We start from the raw sequence: 17064 nt of genomic DNA on the forward strand, positions 1-17064 counted from the left end.
GAAAGGTTATGTAACTTGCCCAAAGGGTCACAGCTTGTGGAGCTGAAATTCAAGCCCATTTCTTTCTACCTTCAAGCCCTACTCTTTTCATTTCACCAGGCCAGGTCTGTGGGATGCTCTGGCTTGTGTCCTGCCCTCCTGTGCCTTCCCCTTCACCTCCACACAGCCTTTCTGGCTTCAAGGAGAGTTCAGTGCATCCCTTGGTCCCATGAATGAAAGCCACCCTTCTGCTTTTCACTGTTTAGTCGCCAGCAGGATTTTTCAGTAGACAGGGTTTGAGGCAGCTTGTGCTCTTGCTCTTTGCTTCTTGTTTTTAAGATGGAAAATGGATTTCCTGACCTTTTACTAAAAGATAGTTTTTAGCTCTCTCTGCTTTTGGCTCAAACTCAGTTCCTAGTTCTCCCTCTTCATTTTCTTTTTTTCCTTCTGAACCCACGGTAGCATCCCTAGAGCCTCCTTCCCCTCCTCTTGCATCTGAGACACTTTACAGACCCATTATCTTTCCTTCATCAGAACTTTGTCCCTTACTGAGACTTTCATTTCTACTTGTTCTCTCTTGGTCTTTAGTAGAACACTCCTAGGAAGCATGGAGAGAAGAGATCATCACCCCCATTTTATACCAGGGGAACTGAACTGGCTAAGCCCATACAGCTAGTGAGGGCATGTTGCTTCCATGTCAACCCAGGTCTCCCAGACCCTAAAGCCTGTACTCATGGTACTGTAATTAAGGATCTTGAATTGGGGGCACGGGTGGAGCAGGGAGTGCATTGGCAAGAGCAGAGTGGGGATGGAAAAGCAGTTTCTAGAAATGGGATCCACCTGTTTGCCCAGGACCTATGAGTTGATGGCCCCAGACAAAGGGCGGCGGGGAGATTGTCCACAGAAGCTGACAAGTATGTCCTTGGTGAAGGGTGAGAAGGGGTGGGCACAGCCCTGGGCTAAAACACCAGAGAACCTGGCTCTGTCCTGGCTTTGTCACTCCATTGTGTGGCCTTAGGCAAGTCACTTCTCTCCAAGGCTAACTTAATCCATAAAATGTGGACAATTATACCTACTCCCAATGGTTAAGGTTGTGTGTCAACTTGAGTGGGCCATGATTCTCAGTGGTTTGGCAATTATGATGTAGTTTGGTGGTTATGTAATGATAATTCCATGATGAGATCTGCTATGAGCAGCCAATCAGTTGAAAGGGAGTTTCCTTGGGGTTTGGCCTGCCTCCAGTATATAAATGGATGTTCCAACAAGGCTCTTGCTCTGGATCCTACACCCAGCTTGTTATCATCTGACTTCCAGTTCGTGGGACTTGAGCTACCAGCTTACTTGCCAATCTTGGGATTTGTCAGCCTCCACAGCCTGTGAACCAGCAGCCTGCTGTCTAACCTGCCAATCTTGGGTTCCTCAGCCTATGCAACTATGTGAGTCAGGAGAAGCCTCAGGCCTGACACCTGACCCACAGTCTTGGGACTTGCCAGCCTTTACAACTGCATGAGCCATTTCCTTGAGATAAATCTCTCTCTGTATATATATACATATAGGTAGATATAGATATGTTGTTGTTAGGTGCTGTCAAGTCGGTTCCGAAACACTGCCCGGTCCTATGCCACCTTTATGATGGTTGTTATGCTTCAGCCCACTGTTGCAGCCACTGTGTCAATCCATCTTGTTGAGAGTCTTGCTCTTCTTCACTGACCCTCTACTTTACCAAGCATGATATCTTTCTCCAGGGACTGGTCCTTCCTGCAAACATGTCCAAAGTATGTGAGACGAAGTTTTGTCATCCTTGCCTCTAAGGAGCATTCTGGCTGTACTTCCTCCAAGGCAGATTTGTTCGTTCTTTTTGCAATCCATGGTATATTCAACATTCTTTGCAAACACCATAACTCAAAGATGTCAATTCTTCGGTCTTCATTATTCATTGCCCAGCTTTCCCATGCATGTGAGGTGATTGAAAACACCATGGCTTGAGTCAGATGCACCTTAGTCTTTAAAGTGACATCTTTGCTTTTGAACACTTTAAAGAGGTCTTTTGCAGCAGATTTGCCCAGTGCAGTGCATTCTTGGATTTCTTGACTGCTGCTTCCATGGGCATTGATTGTAGATCCAAGTAAAATGAAATCCTCGACAACTTCAATCTTTTTCCTGTTCATCATGAAGTTGCTTATTGGTCCAGTAGTGAGGATTTTTGTTTTTGTTTTTTTACGTTGAGGTGTAATCCATACTGAAGGCTATAGTCTTTGATCTTCATCAGTAAGTGCTTCAAGTCCTCTTCACTTTCAGCAAGCAAGGTTGTGTCATCTGCATAATGCAGGTTGTTAATGAGTCTTCCTTCAGTCCTAATGCCCTGTTCTTCTTCATATAGTCCAGCCTCTTGGATTATTTGCTTAGCATACAGATTACCCAGAAAAAAATGGTGAAATGATACAACCCTGATACACACCTTTCCTGACTTTAAACCACACAGTATCCTCTTGTTCTGTTCGAATGACTGCTTCTTGATGTATGTACAAGTTCCTCATGAGCACTATTAAGTGTTCTGGAATTCCCATTCTTCGAAATGTTATCCACAGTTTGTTACAATCCACACAGTCAAATGCCTTTGTATAGTCAATAAAACTCAAGTAAACATCTTTCTGGTATTCTCTGCTTTCAGCCAGGATCCATCTGACATCAGCAATGATATCCCTGGTTCCACATCCCCTTCTGAACCCGAATTGAATTTCTGTCGATGTACTGCTACTTGTGTGTGATATTAATGATATTGTTTGATAATTTCTGCACTCAGTTGGATCACCTTTCTTTGTAAAAGGCATAAATATGGATCTCTTCCAGTCGATTGGCCAGGTAGCTGTCTTCCAAATTTTTGGCATAGATGAGTGAGCATTTCCAGCACTGCATCCATTTGTTGAAACACCTCAATTGGTATTCTGTCAATTCCTGGAGTCTTGTTTTGCACCAGTGTCTTCAGTGCAGCTTGGACTTCTTCCTTCAGTACCATCAATTCTTAATCATACACTACCTCCTGAAATGGCTGAATGTTGGCCAATTATTTTTGGTACAGTGACTCTGTGTATTCCTTCTATTTTTTTCTTCTTTTGATGCTTCCTGTGTCATTCAGTATTTTCCCCATAGAATCCGTCAATGTTGCAACTAGAGTATTGAATTTTTTCTTCAGTTCTTTCAGCTTGAGAAATGCCAAGTGTGTTCATCTCTTTTGGTTTTCTAACTCCAGGTCTTTTCACACGTCATTATAATACTTTACTTTGTCTTCTCAAACCACCATTTGAAATCTTATGTTCAGCTCTTTTACTTCATCATTTCTTCCTTTTGGTTTAGCTACTTGATGTTCAAGAGCAAGTTTCAGAGTCTCTTCTGACATCCATTTTCATCTTTCTTTCCTGTCTTTTTAATGATCTCTTGCATTCTTCACGTGTGATGTCCTCGATATCATTCCACAACTTGTCTGGTCTTCAGTCATTAGTGTTCAGTGTGTCAAATCTATTGTTGGCGTGGTCTCTAAATTCAGGTGGAATGTACTCAAGGTCATACTTTGGCTTTCATGGACTTGTTCTAATCTTCTTCAGCTTCAACTCGAACTTGCATATGAGCAATTGATGGTCTGTTCCACAGTCATGTCCTGGCCTTGTTCTGACTGACGATATTGAGCTTTTCCAAAGTCTCTTTCTACAGATTTATTTTATTTGATTCCTGTATAGTCCATCCAGCGAGGTGCAAGTGTATAGTCGCTGTTTATGTTGTTGAAAAGAGGTATTTTCAGTGAAGAAGTCGTTGGTCTTGCAAAATCCTATCATGCAAGCTCTGGCATCATTTCTATCACCAAAGCCATATTTTCCAACTACCAACCTTCTTTGTTTCCAGCTTTCATGTTCCAATCGCCAATAATTATCAATGCATCCTGACTGCATGTTTGATCAATTTCAGACTGCAGAAGTTGGTAAAAATCTTCAATTTCTTCATCTTTGGCCTTAGTGGTCTGTGTGTAAATTTGAATAATAGTCATATTAACTGGTCTTCCTTGTAGCATATGGATTATTATCCTATCACCAACAGTGTTGTTCTTCAGGATAGATCTTGAAATGTTCTTTTTGATGATGAATGCAACGCCATTCCTCTTCAATTTGTCATTCCAAGCATAGCAGACCATATGATTGCCTGATTCAAAATGGCCAATACCAGTGCCTAGGATATCAATGTTTATGTATTCCATTTCATTTTTGATGATTTCCAATTTTCCTAGATTCATACTTCATACATTCCATGTTCCAATTATTAATGGATGTTTGCAGCTGTTTCTTCTCATTTTGAGTTGTGCCACATCAGCAAATGAAGGTCCTGAAAGCTTGACTCCGTCCATGTCATTAAGGTCAACTCCACTTTGAGGAGGCAGCTCTTCCCCAGTCGTATTTTGAGTGCCTTCCAACCTGAGGGGCTCATCCTTCAGCACTATATCAAACAATGTTCCACTGCTATTCATAAGGTTTCTACTGGCTAATTCTCTTTAGAAGTAGCCTGCAAGGTCCTTCTTCCTAGTCTGTCTTAGTCTGGAAGCTCAGCTGAAACCTGTCTGCCATGCTTGACCCTGCTGGTATGTGAATACTGGTGACATAGCCTCCAGCATCACAGCAACACACAAGCCCCCACAGTACGACAAACTGACAGATACGCGTTACTGGTTTTGCTTCTCTAGAGAATCCAGCCTAAGATATTTCATACCGAGAGTGGTTCTAGAGAAACAAAATTGTAAGAATGTGATTTCTAAATTGGTTTTCAAGTCCGGTTAGTCTTAAAGATGTTGATGACTCTGCTTCCAGTAGTAAAGAAGGCACTGCTAATCCATGGTGTGAGATGGTGAAAGAAATACGTAAAATACCACCACCAATAGATCAAGTGTTGGTGAGAGGTGAGGCTCTAGGTAATCACATATTTGGTATTTTCCTACAATTTTGTGAGAATGAGAAGTATAAGGAAGCTGGTTGGTTGGGTCCTTTCTTCATTAGACAAAGTGGTGAAAGAAAGAGATGAGCTCAGGACTTCAGAGTCACAACTCAAGTGCCACATGAATGACCTCAAAGTTTCCACTTGTACCAGAAAGAAAGCCTTATTTCTTGTAGTATCAGAGCTGATGTTGCTGAAAACCAAATCCAGAGTGTTATCATAACAGTGGCTGAATTACAATGTGAATGAATTTCCAACCTTGAATGGTATCTGAAGTTAAATTGAAGGCATTGATTGGGAAGATATGGGATCCTGAAACTTGGGATGGAGACCTTTGGGCATTTCATCAGGAAGCTGAGCCTCTAAATTCCATTGAATCACTCTTGTCAACAGAACCAGCTCTCCCACTCCATCTGAAGAGATTACTTCATTTTTGTCTGCTAAGTCACTCCCCCAATAAAACTATTAGCCCCTCCACCCCTATCTGGTGAGATTAAACCAGCTGTGTCTGAAGAGCTTTTGTCTATCACCTGGAATAGAGTCTGAGTCATTGCCTGGGGAGGCGTCTGAGTCAGTGCCTGGGGCATTGAGTGAGGCAGATGCCTTCTAAAACTTTGCTGAATGTTCTTAGAACACATCCCCACTACCCGTTTTTGCTTCTAGACCTATAACTAGGCTTAAGTCCCAGCAAGACCCAAAAGGTCAAGCACAAAGTTTGACCCAGGAGGAGGTATAATACACTCCAAAAGTACTGCTTGACTTTTCTAACATGTACAAACAGAAACCTGGGGAATGTATGTGGGAATGGCTGTTAAGGGTGTGGGATAATGGTACAAGGAACATAAAGGTGGAACAGTCTGAGCTTATTGATATGGGCCCACTAAGCACAGATTCTTCATTCAGTATTTCAGCTCAAGAGGTTAGGAAAAGATCTAATAAATTCTTTGGTCGATTAGCTGAAGCATGGATTATGCAGTGGCCTACGCTAAATCAAGTTGAAGTAACCAGACCTACCGTGCTATACTGTAGAAGAAGGTATCCAAAGGCTTGGGGAAATTGGCATGTTACAGCGGATTTATCAAGGTAGACCCATAGACCCACACATAGAGTGATTAGAGAATACGTCTTTTACCACACTGTGTGGAACAAATTTGTGAAGGGAGCCCCAGCATCCTTGAAGACTTCCGTGATTGCTATTTTATGTAAGTCAGATCTGACAGTGGAAACTGCCCTAACTGAATTAAGACACCTAACTACAATGGGGCTGATTGAACCCTGTGGTGGAAGGGGCTAAGTGGTGTCACTCAATTGACAAAGACAAGTTGGGCATGGTTACCATAATTGACAACAGAGTCAAAGCAGTAATCAGAATAGTCTGACTCGTGTGGACTTATGGCTTGAGCTATTTAGTCACAGTGAAATGGATGGGAAGTCTACTAAATATTTACTTGATCTGTGCAAGCAGACGAATTCTAGGTCAAGTGAACAGCAGTCTAACTTGAATCACCAGAATAGAGTCATGGCCTCTCAATCAATTTCCAGACTTGAGCCAGTTTACAGACTCACAACCCCTTGAATGAAAGGGAGGCCAGGTTCCCTTGAGGAAGAACCCTGCTACACTGCCAAAAATTTATACTGTTAATTTTTCTCCCAGCCTTCCTCAAGGGTATGTAGAGCCTTTTACAAGTGTGACTGTTCATTGGGGAAAAAGAAATAATCAGACTTTTCAGAGATTACTGGATACTAGCTCTGAACTGATACTAATTCCAGGAAACCCAAAACATCACTATGGCCACCATTCAGAGTGGGGGCATATGGAGGTCAGATTATTAATGGAGTCTTAGCTCAGGTTCATCTCACAGTAGGTCCACTGGGTCCCTGAACCTATTCTGTAATGGTTTACCTAGTTCCAGAATGTATAATTGGAATAGATATACTTAGCAATTTGCAGAACTCCCACATTGGATCCTTGAAAAGTGGAGTAAGGTTATTATCATAGAAAAAGCCAAGCGGATGCCATTAGAACTGCCCCTATCTTGAAAAATAATAAACCAGAATCAATACCACATTCCTGGAGGGATTGCAGAGATTACTGCCACCATCAAGGACTTGAAGAATGCAAGAGTGTTGATTCCCACCACATCCCCATTCAACTCACCTATTTGGCCTGTGTAAAATACTGGTGGATCTTGGAGAATGACGGTGGATTATCAAAAACTTAACCAGCCAGTGACTCCAATTGCAGATGCTGTTCCAGATGTGATTTCATTGCTGGAGCAAATTAATAAATTTCCTCATACCTGGTAAGCAGCTACTGATGTGGCTAATACCTTTTTCTCCATACCTGTTTTGAAGGACCACCAGAAGCAGTTTGCCTTCAGCTGGCAAGGCCAGCAATACTACCTTCAGTGCCCTACTTCAGGGGTATATTAACTCTTCAGCCCTGTGTGATAATTTAGTCCGCAGGGACCCTGATCATCTTTCCCTTCCACAAGATGTCACACTGGTCCATTACATTGGTGACATTATGCAGACTGGACCAAGTAAGGAAGAAGTGTCAATGACTCTGGACTTACTGGTAAAACATTTGCATGCTAGAGGGTAGAAAATGAATTCCACAAAAATTCAGTGACCTTCCACCTCAGTGAAATTTCTAGTTATCCAGTGGTGTGGCGAATGTTGAGATATTCCTTCTAAAGTGAAGGATAAGTTATTGCATCTGGCCCCTCCCACAACTAAAAAGGAGGCACAGTGCCTGGTGGGCCTCCTTGGATTTTGGAGGTAACATATCCCTCATTTGGGTGTGCTACTCCAGCCTATTTATCAAGCAACTCAAAAAACTACTAGTTTTGAGTGGGGTCCAGAACATGAGTCACCTGAGAGCCCCAAATATAGCAGTTTGTAATTCTCAAGCAATTTCCAACATTTCAAAGGTTTTACTGGGATCAATTTCTTTGCTTTGAACTAGAATATCACCTCAGCGTGGTAATTAGCAGGGGCTCTCTCCTGCTGATCAGAGCTCTTTGATTAATACAAAATAGGGAAAAATTAGTACTTAATAAATGTAGTACATTATGTTGACTGAATCCTTTAAAACATGAAGCTCAAGGGAGAAGAAATAGAAAAACGAGGCCGGCCCTACTATTCTACCCCATTTTATAGAATGGTAACTGAGATTCAGAGAGGGAAGGGGGTTAGCCCAAGTTAACACAATGATTTAGTAGCATAATGAAGACTGAATCCTGGGTCTTGAAGCTCCTGGAAGCCAAATGGTTTTCCCATACGTTAACAGGGACTTTGATCAACCAGTAGGTGACCAGAGGCAGGTGACCAGGTCAAGTCTGGAAACCAGGTCATATGAGGGCCAGCTGAGGAGCTGGGGATGTTTGGCCTGGAGCAGAGGAGACTCAGAGCTCACAGCTAGGGCCCCAAATTTCTGCAAGGGTGTCCTGGGGCAGAAGGAGCAGACATTTTGTGAGCAACAAGAGAGCAGAGCTGGGATCAGTGGAGGAAGCCACAGGGAGGCAGACTTTGATTCAATAAAGGTATACTTTTCTTACAATGTGACCTGAAATACTCTTGTAAAGAGTGCCCCATCCCTCTAGGGTCATCAGAAAAAGACTAAATATGGGATTCAGCTGAGGGGATTCTTGCACTGAATAGAAGATTAAACTCTTCCTCTGTACTAGTTGGATGCCTTAAAACACAAGTTAAAATAACAAAAGATCCTAAGGAATCTACAAAACCAACCAATAAACAACCTTCTAGAACTAATAAGTGAGTTCAGCAAGGTCACAGTGTATAAAGGCAGAGCCAAACAGCAATAGCATTTATATGTACTAGTAATGAATGGTTAGAAATCAAAATTAAAAACACAGTACTATTTACAGTGGTTCCAAAAAAAAGAAAGAAATACTTAGGCATAAATCTAACAAAACATGTACAGGATCTGTATACTGAAAATTACACATTAGGAAATTTTCAGAAATTGCTTCCTGGTGAAGGAAATTAAAAAAAAAAGAGAGAGAGACCTAAATAAATGGAGAAGTATACCGTGCTCATGGATTGGAAGACTCAGATAGTAAAGGTGTCAATTTTCCTGTATTGATCTATAGATGTAACAAAATTCTTATCAAAATCACAGCAGCTTTTTAGTATGTACAGACAAGTTGATTCTAAAATTTATATGGAAAGACAAAGTAACTAGAATAGCTAGTTGCGTTGATTCTGACTCATAGTGACCCTATAGGACAGAGTAGAACCGCCCCATAGGGTCTCTAAGGAGCGGCTGGTGGATTCAAACTGCCAGCCTTTTGGTTAGCACCCAAACTCTTAACCACTGCACCACCAGGGCTCCTATATACATTGGACTTTGAACTGTATAAAGTTGGAGGAAATCACACTACTTGATTTTGTATAACATGAGTCAGAATCGACTTGACAACAACAGGTTTCATTTTTGGTTTATATAGCTACAGTAATCAGGACAAACACCCAGATCAGGATAGACACCCCAGCAATAGACTCACATCATAAGTATGCCCATCATATTTTTTATAAAGGTACAGAGGAATTCAATGGAGAAAGAATAGACTTTTCAATAAATGATGCTGAAACAATTGGACTTCCTTGGGCAAATAATAAACCTTTCCCTAAACCTCAAACCTTAAATGAAAATTAATTCAAAATAAATCATAGATCTAAATGTAAACCATAAACTATAAAAAAACTTGTAGGAGAAAATGTTTGTGATCTGTGGTTAGGCAGTGTTCTTAGGTAAAAAACCAAAAACATGACCCCAAATGAAAAAAATTGATAGATGGATCTTCATCAAAATTCAAAATTTTTGTGCAGCAAAAGACTCTGTTAAGAGGATGAAAAGACAAGCCCCAGGCTGGAAGAAAATATTCACAAAATACATATCTGACAAAGAACAAACAATACCGTTAGAAAATAGGCAAAAGACTTGAACTGACACTTCACCAGAGAAGATATATGAATGGCAAGTAAGTACATGAAAATATGTTCAATATTATTGCCATTAAGGAAATGCAAATTAAAGCCTCACTGAGCTCCCAATACACAGCTGTCAGAATGCTAAAGTAAAAAATACTAACAATACCAAGGGCTGATGAGAATGTGGGACAACAGAATCTCATACCTTGCTGGTGGCAATGTAAAATGGTACAGCCACTCTGGAAAACAGTGTAGGAGTTTCTCGTAAAAGTTAAACATACATTTACCTTACAAACCAACAATCACACTCCCAGGTAATTATCCTAGAGAAATGGAGTATATGTCGGCACAAAAACCTGTACATGAATGTACATGGCAGCTTTGTTTGTATTGGAAAAAACTGAAAATAATCCAAAAGTCCTTCAATATGCAAATGGTGCATCCGTACAACGGAATGTTATGCAGCCATTAAAAGGAATGAACTATTGATACACACAACGATTTCGATGGATCTTAAAGGTATTATGTTGCCAATCTCAAAAGGTCATAACGCTGTATAATTGTATTTACATAACACTCTCAAAATGACAAAATTATAGAAATGGAGAACAGATCAGTGGTTGCCAGGAATTAGGTTAGGGGGAAGGTCTGACCATAAAGGGGTAGCATTAGTAAGTTCTTTGTGGTGATGGAACAGTTCTGTGGCAACGTTTGTATAAAATTATACATGTGATAAAATTTCATAGTACATATACCTCCATCCCTAAAGATGCATGTAAAAACTGGTAAAATTGAATAAGATATGTAGTTTAGTTAATAGTATTCTATCAATGTCAATTTCCTGGTTTTGAAAATGTACTGTGGCTATGTAAGACATTATCACTGGGGAAAGCTAGGTGAAAGGTACACAGAAATTCTCTGTACTATTTTTGTAATGTCTTCTGAGTACTAAATTGTTTCCAAATAAAAAGTTAAAAATAAAAGCAAACGAACAAGGAAATGTATTGGCTTAGTAGGTGAAAAGTGCAGGAGTAAGATGGTCTTAAGGCATGGCTTGAATAAAATTCACAATGCCCTCAGACTTATAGTTCTATTCTCTGAGGTCCTCTCAGCTCCGCCCTCTATATTGTGTTGGCTTTCTTTTCAGGCTGGCTTTTCTCATGGTAGTAAGTTGTCTGCCAGCAGTCCCTGGAACTATATGCTTTCTTTTCCCTATCTAGCCAAGAAGAGAAAGAGGGCGCTGTCTATTCCTTCTACCACAAAGGGGGAAAAAAAAAGCCTGAGCTCTACTCTGATTGGACCATCTTAGGGCATGTGCCCACCCCTAAACCAATTATTGTGACCAGGGAATACTGTGCACTGATTTCAACGGCACTGGGTTTCTGGGGTTGCCCATCAATGTAGCAGAGGAATGGTATTACCTGATTGGCTCAGATCAATCTTGCCTCACTCCTAGAGCTGGGATGGGGTCAATCCCATGCAAGGTGAGAAGGGATGGAATGAATGTTGGGGTGCGAACCCCAATGTCCTATACAACTTCCTTCTTGAAATTCATTCTTCCCTTCGTTTCAGAAGCACCGTTCTTCTTGAATACCCTCCATCAATGTATATTAAATTATAGGAGTTTGCTATGCAAAGAAGGTGGAAAATGTCATTCCAAGAAGAAAGATCAGGAAAGGCCCAGAGATGTGAAGGAATGTACCCATTTGGGGAACAGTAAAATTTTTTTTTGAACATTTTACTGTGCTTTACATGAAGGTTAACAGGGCATATGAGTCTCCCAATCAATAATTTATATACAAATTATTCTGTGATGTTGGTTGCAATCCTTGTGATGTATCAGCACTTTCTCCATTACCACCTTGAGTTCCCCATTTCCATTTGTCTGGTTTTCCTGCACTTCCTGCCTTCTCATCTTTCTTTTTGGGCAGATGTTGCCCTTTTGGTTTCATATCGATAATTGTTCTAGGGAGTACTTTCTTTATGGGTGTTATTTATTTTATAGGCCTATTTTGGGTGAAGGGTTATCTCTGGGAATGGCTTTAGTTCCAAGTTAGAAGGGTGTGTAAGGGCCATAATCTTGGGGGTTCCTCCAGTCTCTATCAAACCAGTAAGTTTAGTCTATTTTATGTATTTGAGTTTTGTTCTACATTTTTTTCCCCACTCTAATAGGGGCCTTCTATTGTGATCCTAGTCAAAAAGGTCAGTACCGGTAGTTGGGCACCATCTAGTTCTTCTGGTCTCGGGCTAGTGGAGGCTGTGGTTCCTGTGGTCCATTAGTCCTTTGGACTGATTGCTTCCTTGAGTCTTTGGTTTTCTTCACTCTCCTTTGCTCTGTATGGAAGGAGACTGTCTTAGTCATCTAATGCTGCTATAACAGAAATACCACAAGTGGATGGCTTTAACAAAGAGAAGTTTACTCACTCATAGTCCAGTGGGCTACAAGTCCGAATTCAGGGCACTGGCTCCAAGGGAAGGCTTTGTCTGTCTGTCAGCTCTGGAGGAAGGTCCTTGTCATCAGTTTTCTCTTGGTTTGGGAGCACCTCAGTGCAGGAACCTCAGGTACAAAGGACACGCTCTCTGTGCTCCTGGCACTGCTTTCTTGGTGGTATGAGGTCCCCAACTCTCTGCTTACTTCCCTTTCCTTTTATCTCTTGATAAGGGATATAAAGGGAAACTCCCTTTATATTGGATCAGGGATGTGACCTGGTAAGGATGTTACAATCCCACCCTAATCCTCTTTAACATAAAATTACAGTCACAAAATGGAGAACAACCACACAATACTGGGAATCATGGCCTAACCAAGTTGACACAATTCAATCCATGACAGAGACCAATAATTGTATCTTAGATGGTTGCCCACAAGCTTTTAAGACCCTGGATGCTACTCACCAAAGTAGGATGCAGGACATTATCTTTATGAACTGCATTATACCTATTGACCTAGACATCCCCCGAGATTATGGTTCTCAGCCTTCAAGCCCAGTAAAGTGAGGTATTTGGTTATGTCTAGGAAGTTTCCATGACTGTGCCCATGTGTGCTCTATTATATATATGAATATACATGCAGCACATAAAAATACATATGTGGTGTACTCCCATCTACCCTCCTATACCTTACAGGATTATATATGTTATTTACCATAGTTGCCTTTATTCTTGCATACCTCTCAGTGTCTTCCCTTGCCTTGGTCACGTTGTGCTGATGTCCCCCTTATTCTGTATTGCCTTTCCCTTCACCAAAGTTAACACGTATCAACTATCCAGTCAGCGTTTTCCCGTCCTCCCTCTCCCACCCCTGGTAACCATCAAAGAATGTTTCTTTCTGTGTGTAAATCTTTTCTTGACCTTTTATAATAGTGGTCTCATACAATATTTGTCCTTTGGTTGACTTATTTCACTCAGCAAGCATAAGGCCCTCCAGATTCATCCATGTTGTGAGATGTTTCACAGATTCATCATTATTTTTTATCATTGCATGGTATTCCATTGTGTGTTATGTACTACAGTTTGTTTATCCATTCATCTGTTGATGGGCATTTAGGCTGTTTCCATCTTTTTTGCTATGGTGAATAATGCTGGAATGAACATGGGTGCGCATATGTCTATCCGTATCATGTCTCTTATTTCCCTAGGATATATTCCTAGGGGTGGGATTGCTGGATCGTATGGTATTTCTATTTCCAGCTTTTTAAGGAAGTGCCATAACATTTTCCATAGTGGTTGTACTATTTTTACATTCCCACCAGCAGTGTATAAGAATTCCAATCTCCCTACAACCCCCCAGCATTTGTTGTTTTTTGATCAGTGCCATTCTTGCTGGGGTCAGATAGTATCTCATTGTAGTTTTGATTTGCATCTCTCTAATGGCTAATGGGTAATGGGATACCCTAGTGACATAGTGGTTAAGCATTCAGCTGCTAACCCTGGTTTCCAGGGGCCCCTTGGAAACCCTATGGGGAAGTTCTACTCTGTCCTATAGGGTTGCTATGAGTCGGAATTGACTCGGCGGCAGTGGGTCTGGTTTGGTTGTTTTTTTTTTTAATATAATTTTTATCCTGCTTTAAGTGAAAGTTTACAAATCAAGTCAGTCTCTCACACAAAAACCCATATACACCTTGCTACACACTCCCAATTACTCTCCCCCTAGTGAGACAGCTGGCTCTCTCCCTCCACTCTCTCTTTTCGTGTCCATTTCACCAGCTTCTAACCCCCTCTACCCTCTCATCTCCCATCCAGGCAGGAGATGCCAACATAGTCTCAAGTGTCCACCTGATCCAAGAAGCTCACTCCTCACCAGCATTCCTCTCCAGCCCATTGTCCAGCCCAATCCATGTCTAAGAGTTGGCTTCAGGATTGGTTCCTGTCCTGGGCCAACAGAAGGTCTGGGGTCATGACCACCAGGGTCCTTCTAGTCTCAGTCAGACCATTAAGTCTGGTGTTATGAGAATTTCGGGTCTGCATCCCACTGCTCTCCTGCTCCCTCAGGGGTTCTACGTTGTGTTCCCTATCAGGGCAGTCATTGGTTGTAGCCGGGCACCATCTAGTTCTTCTGGTCTCAGGATGATGTATACTCTGGTTCATGTGGCCCTTTCTGTCTCTTGGGCTCGTAATCGCCTTGTGTCCTTGGTGTCCTCCATTCTCTTTTGATCCAGGTGGATCGAGACCAGTTGATGCATCTTAGATGGCTGCTTGCTAGCGTTGAAGACCCCAGACACCACTCTTCAAAGTGGGATGCAGAATGTCTTCTTAATAGATTTTATTATGCCAATTGACTTAGATGTCCCCTGAAACCATGGTCCCCAGACCCCTGCCCCTGCTATGCTGGCCTTAGAAGCATTCAGTTTATTCAGGAAACTTCTTTGCTTTTGGTTTAGTCCAATTGTGCTGACCTCCCCTGTATTGTGTCCTGTCTTTCCCTTCACCTAAAGTAGTTCTTATCCACTATCTAACTAGTGAATACCCCTCTCCCACCCTCCCTCCCTTCCCCCTCTCGTAACCACAAAAGAACGTTTTCTTCTCAAACTATTTCTCAAGTTCTTATAATAGTGGTCTTATACAATATTTGTCCTTTTGCAACTGACTAATTTCATTCAACATAATGTCTTCCAGATTCCTCACTGTTCTGTATCGATGCGTAGTATTCCATTGTGTGAATATACCATAATTTATTTATCCATTCATCTGTTGATGGGCACCTTGGTTGCTTCCATCTTTTTGCTATTGTAAACAGTGCTGCAGTAAACATGGGTGTGCATATATCTGTTCGTGTAAAGGCTCTTATTTCTCTAGGATACATTCCAAGGAGTGGGATTGCTGGATCGTATGGTAGTTCTATTTCTAGCTTTTTAAGGAAACGCCAAATCGATTTCCAGAGTGGTTGTACCATTTTACATTCCCACCAGCCATGTATAAGTGTTCCAATCTCTCCACAGCCTCTCCAACATTTATTATTTTGTGCTTTTTGGATTAATGCCAGCCTTGCTGGAGTGAGATGAAATCTCATTGTAGTTTTGATCTGCACTTCTCTAATGGCTAATGATCGTGTACATTTCCTCATATATCTGTTAGCTACCTAAATGTCTCCTTTAGTGAAGTGTCTATTCATATCTTTTGCCCATTTTTTAATTGGGTTATTTGTCTTTTTGCAGTTGAGTTTTTGCAGTATCATGTAGATTTTAGAGATCAGGCGCTGATCTGGTTTTTTTTTTTTAATGGCGAATAGTTACGAGCATCTCTTCAGGTGTTTGTTAGCCGCCTAAATATCTTTGTGGAACTGTGTGTTCATGTTCTTTGCCCATTTTTTAATTGAATCTTTTGTCTTCTTGGGAACAGTGAAAATTTTGGTGTGGAAAAACAGAGTTCCTGAGGGAAGAGTGATAGTGATGAAGCTGAAGAGAAGGGATGGGGCCAGTTCATGAAGAGCCTTGAATGCCACATCAAGGATCACGGATAATGGGAAGACACTGAAGGCTTTTGAGAAAGAACAGTATATAGACTGGCTTGTTCATAGAAAGATCTCTCTGACCTCAGCATGCAGGAAGGGTTGGAAGGGGCCCCAAAGGAGGCTGTTCCTGGGGTCTGGACAGGAGAAGATGAAGGTCAGACCTAAGACGGTGGCCATGAGGCTGGAGTGAAGTAGGCAGATTTTGTGGATGATGATGAGGTAGGCCTGAGCTCTACTCTGACTGGACTGCCTTACGTCATGTGCTTACCCCTAAACCAAAGACCTGGTGAAGTGTTAGGTTTTGTGAAGGTGTAGGAGAGGAGGTATGAGAGATGACTCGAATTCCTGGCTTGAGCACCTGATGTACTTTTTTATCCAATAAGTAAGGGATGCTCAACTCTGTCATATGCTCCTGCTAAGTCAAGCGAGATGAGGATTTAGAAGTGTTCTTGGGATTTAGTGACAAAAAATTTTAAGGTGTAGTGGGGCAGAAACCAAGTAAATTGTATCAGATAAGTCATGAATGCACAAGGTAAGAACTCTGTGAAATTAGCTGGGGTGTGTGAACCTGCTGGGGGAGGAAGGGGCTGCAGGAGAAAGCCCCATGTCTTCAGCTTGCTGTTTTACAGGCTCTGAGGAGGCACACCCTGACCACCAAGATGGGAACGCAGGCATCGCCATGGAGGTGACAGGAATGCACCCCCTTGGGCAAAATTACCCTTTCCTGAACCGACCACTGTACTGCAATGAGGAGTAGGCTCCGGATCCCAAGCACCTCCTACAGCACTGCTTCATGGCCACAGTGACCGCCAGTGACATTCCAGGAAGTCCTGAGGAGGCCCCTGTCCCCACCTCAGACTCACATGGACCAGCGCCATAAACATTCAATAAATGTCTCCACACCGTCCTCTTTTAGAGTCTCTGTGTGGTGAAAGGTGGGGTAAGGTATAATCAAAAGGGCTTTGGAGCAGAGCAAGGTAAATGAGGGCTTTTCCCAGCAAACCTGCCCAGGTCCTGCTGTGGACTCAGCTATACTGCTCTGCCTGACTTACTGGGGACCCCATGCAAGCAAGGCTGTCATAGAGAGAAGCCTGGGCCCTGTGGGGGGCTCAGAGGAGGCTAACTTAGTCTGGAGGTGTCAGAGAATTACAATCTGGTCTCCTTGCTTCAAAGCAGGTGTGTTTCAGAGCCCCTGGGAAGATTAT

At 42.0% G+C, this 17064-nt stretch overlaps 1 protein-coding gene across 1 annotated transcript in view; it reads left to right on the plus strand.

Moving 5' to 3' along the window:
• SHISAL2A (shisa like 2A) overlaps positions 1-16793 on the plus strand; it is a 38702-nt gene extending 21909 nt beyond the window's left edge. Inside the window, 1 exon segment of the mRNA XM_049879272.1 lies at positions 16489-16793. Coding sequence (XP_049735229.1) covers positions 16489-16739 — 251 coding nt within the window. The 3' untranslated portion in view covers positions 16740-16793.
• Positions 16794-17064: the final 271 nt, after the last annotated feature.

Source organism: Elephas maximus, chromosome 3, assembly GCF_024166365.1.
Source record: "Elephas maximus indicus isolate mEleMax1 chromosome 3, mEleMax1 primary haplotype, whole genome shotgun sequence".
In the NCBI taxonomy this organism is placed as follows: Eukaryota; Metazoa; Chordata; class Mammalia; order Proboscidea; family Elephantidae; genus Elephas; species Elephas maximus.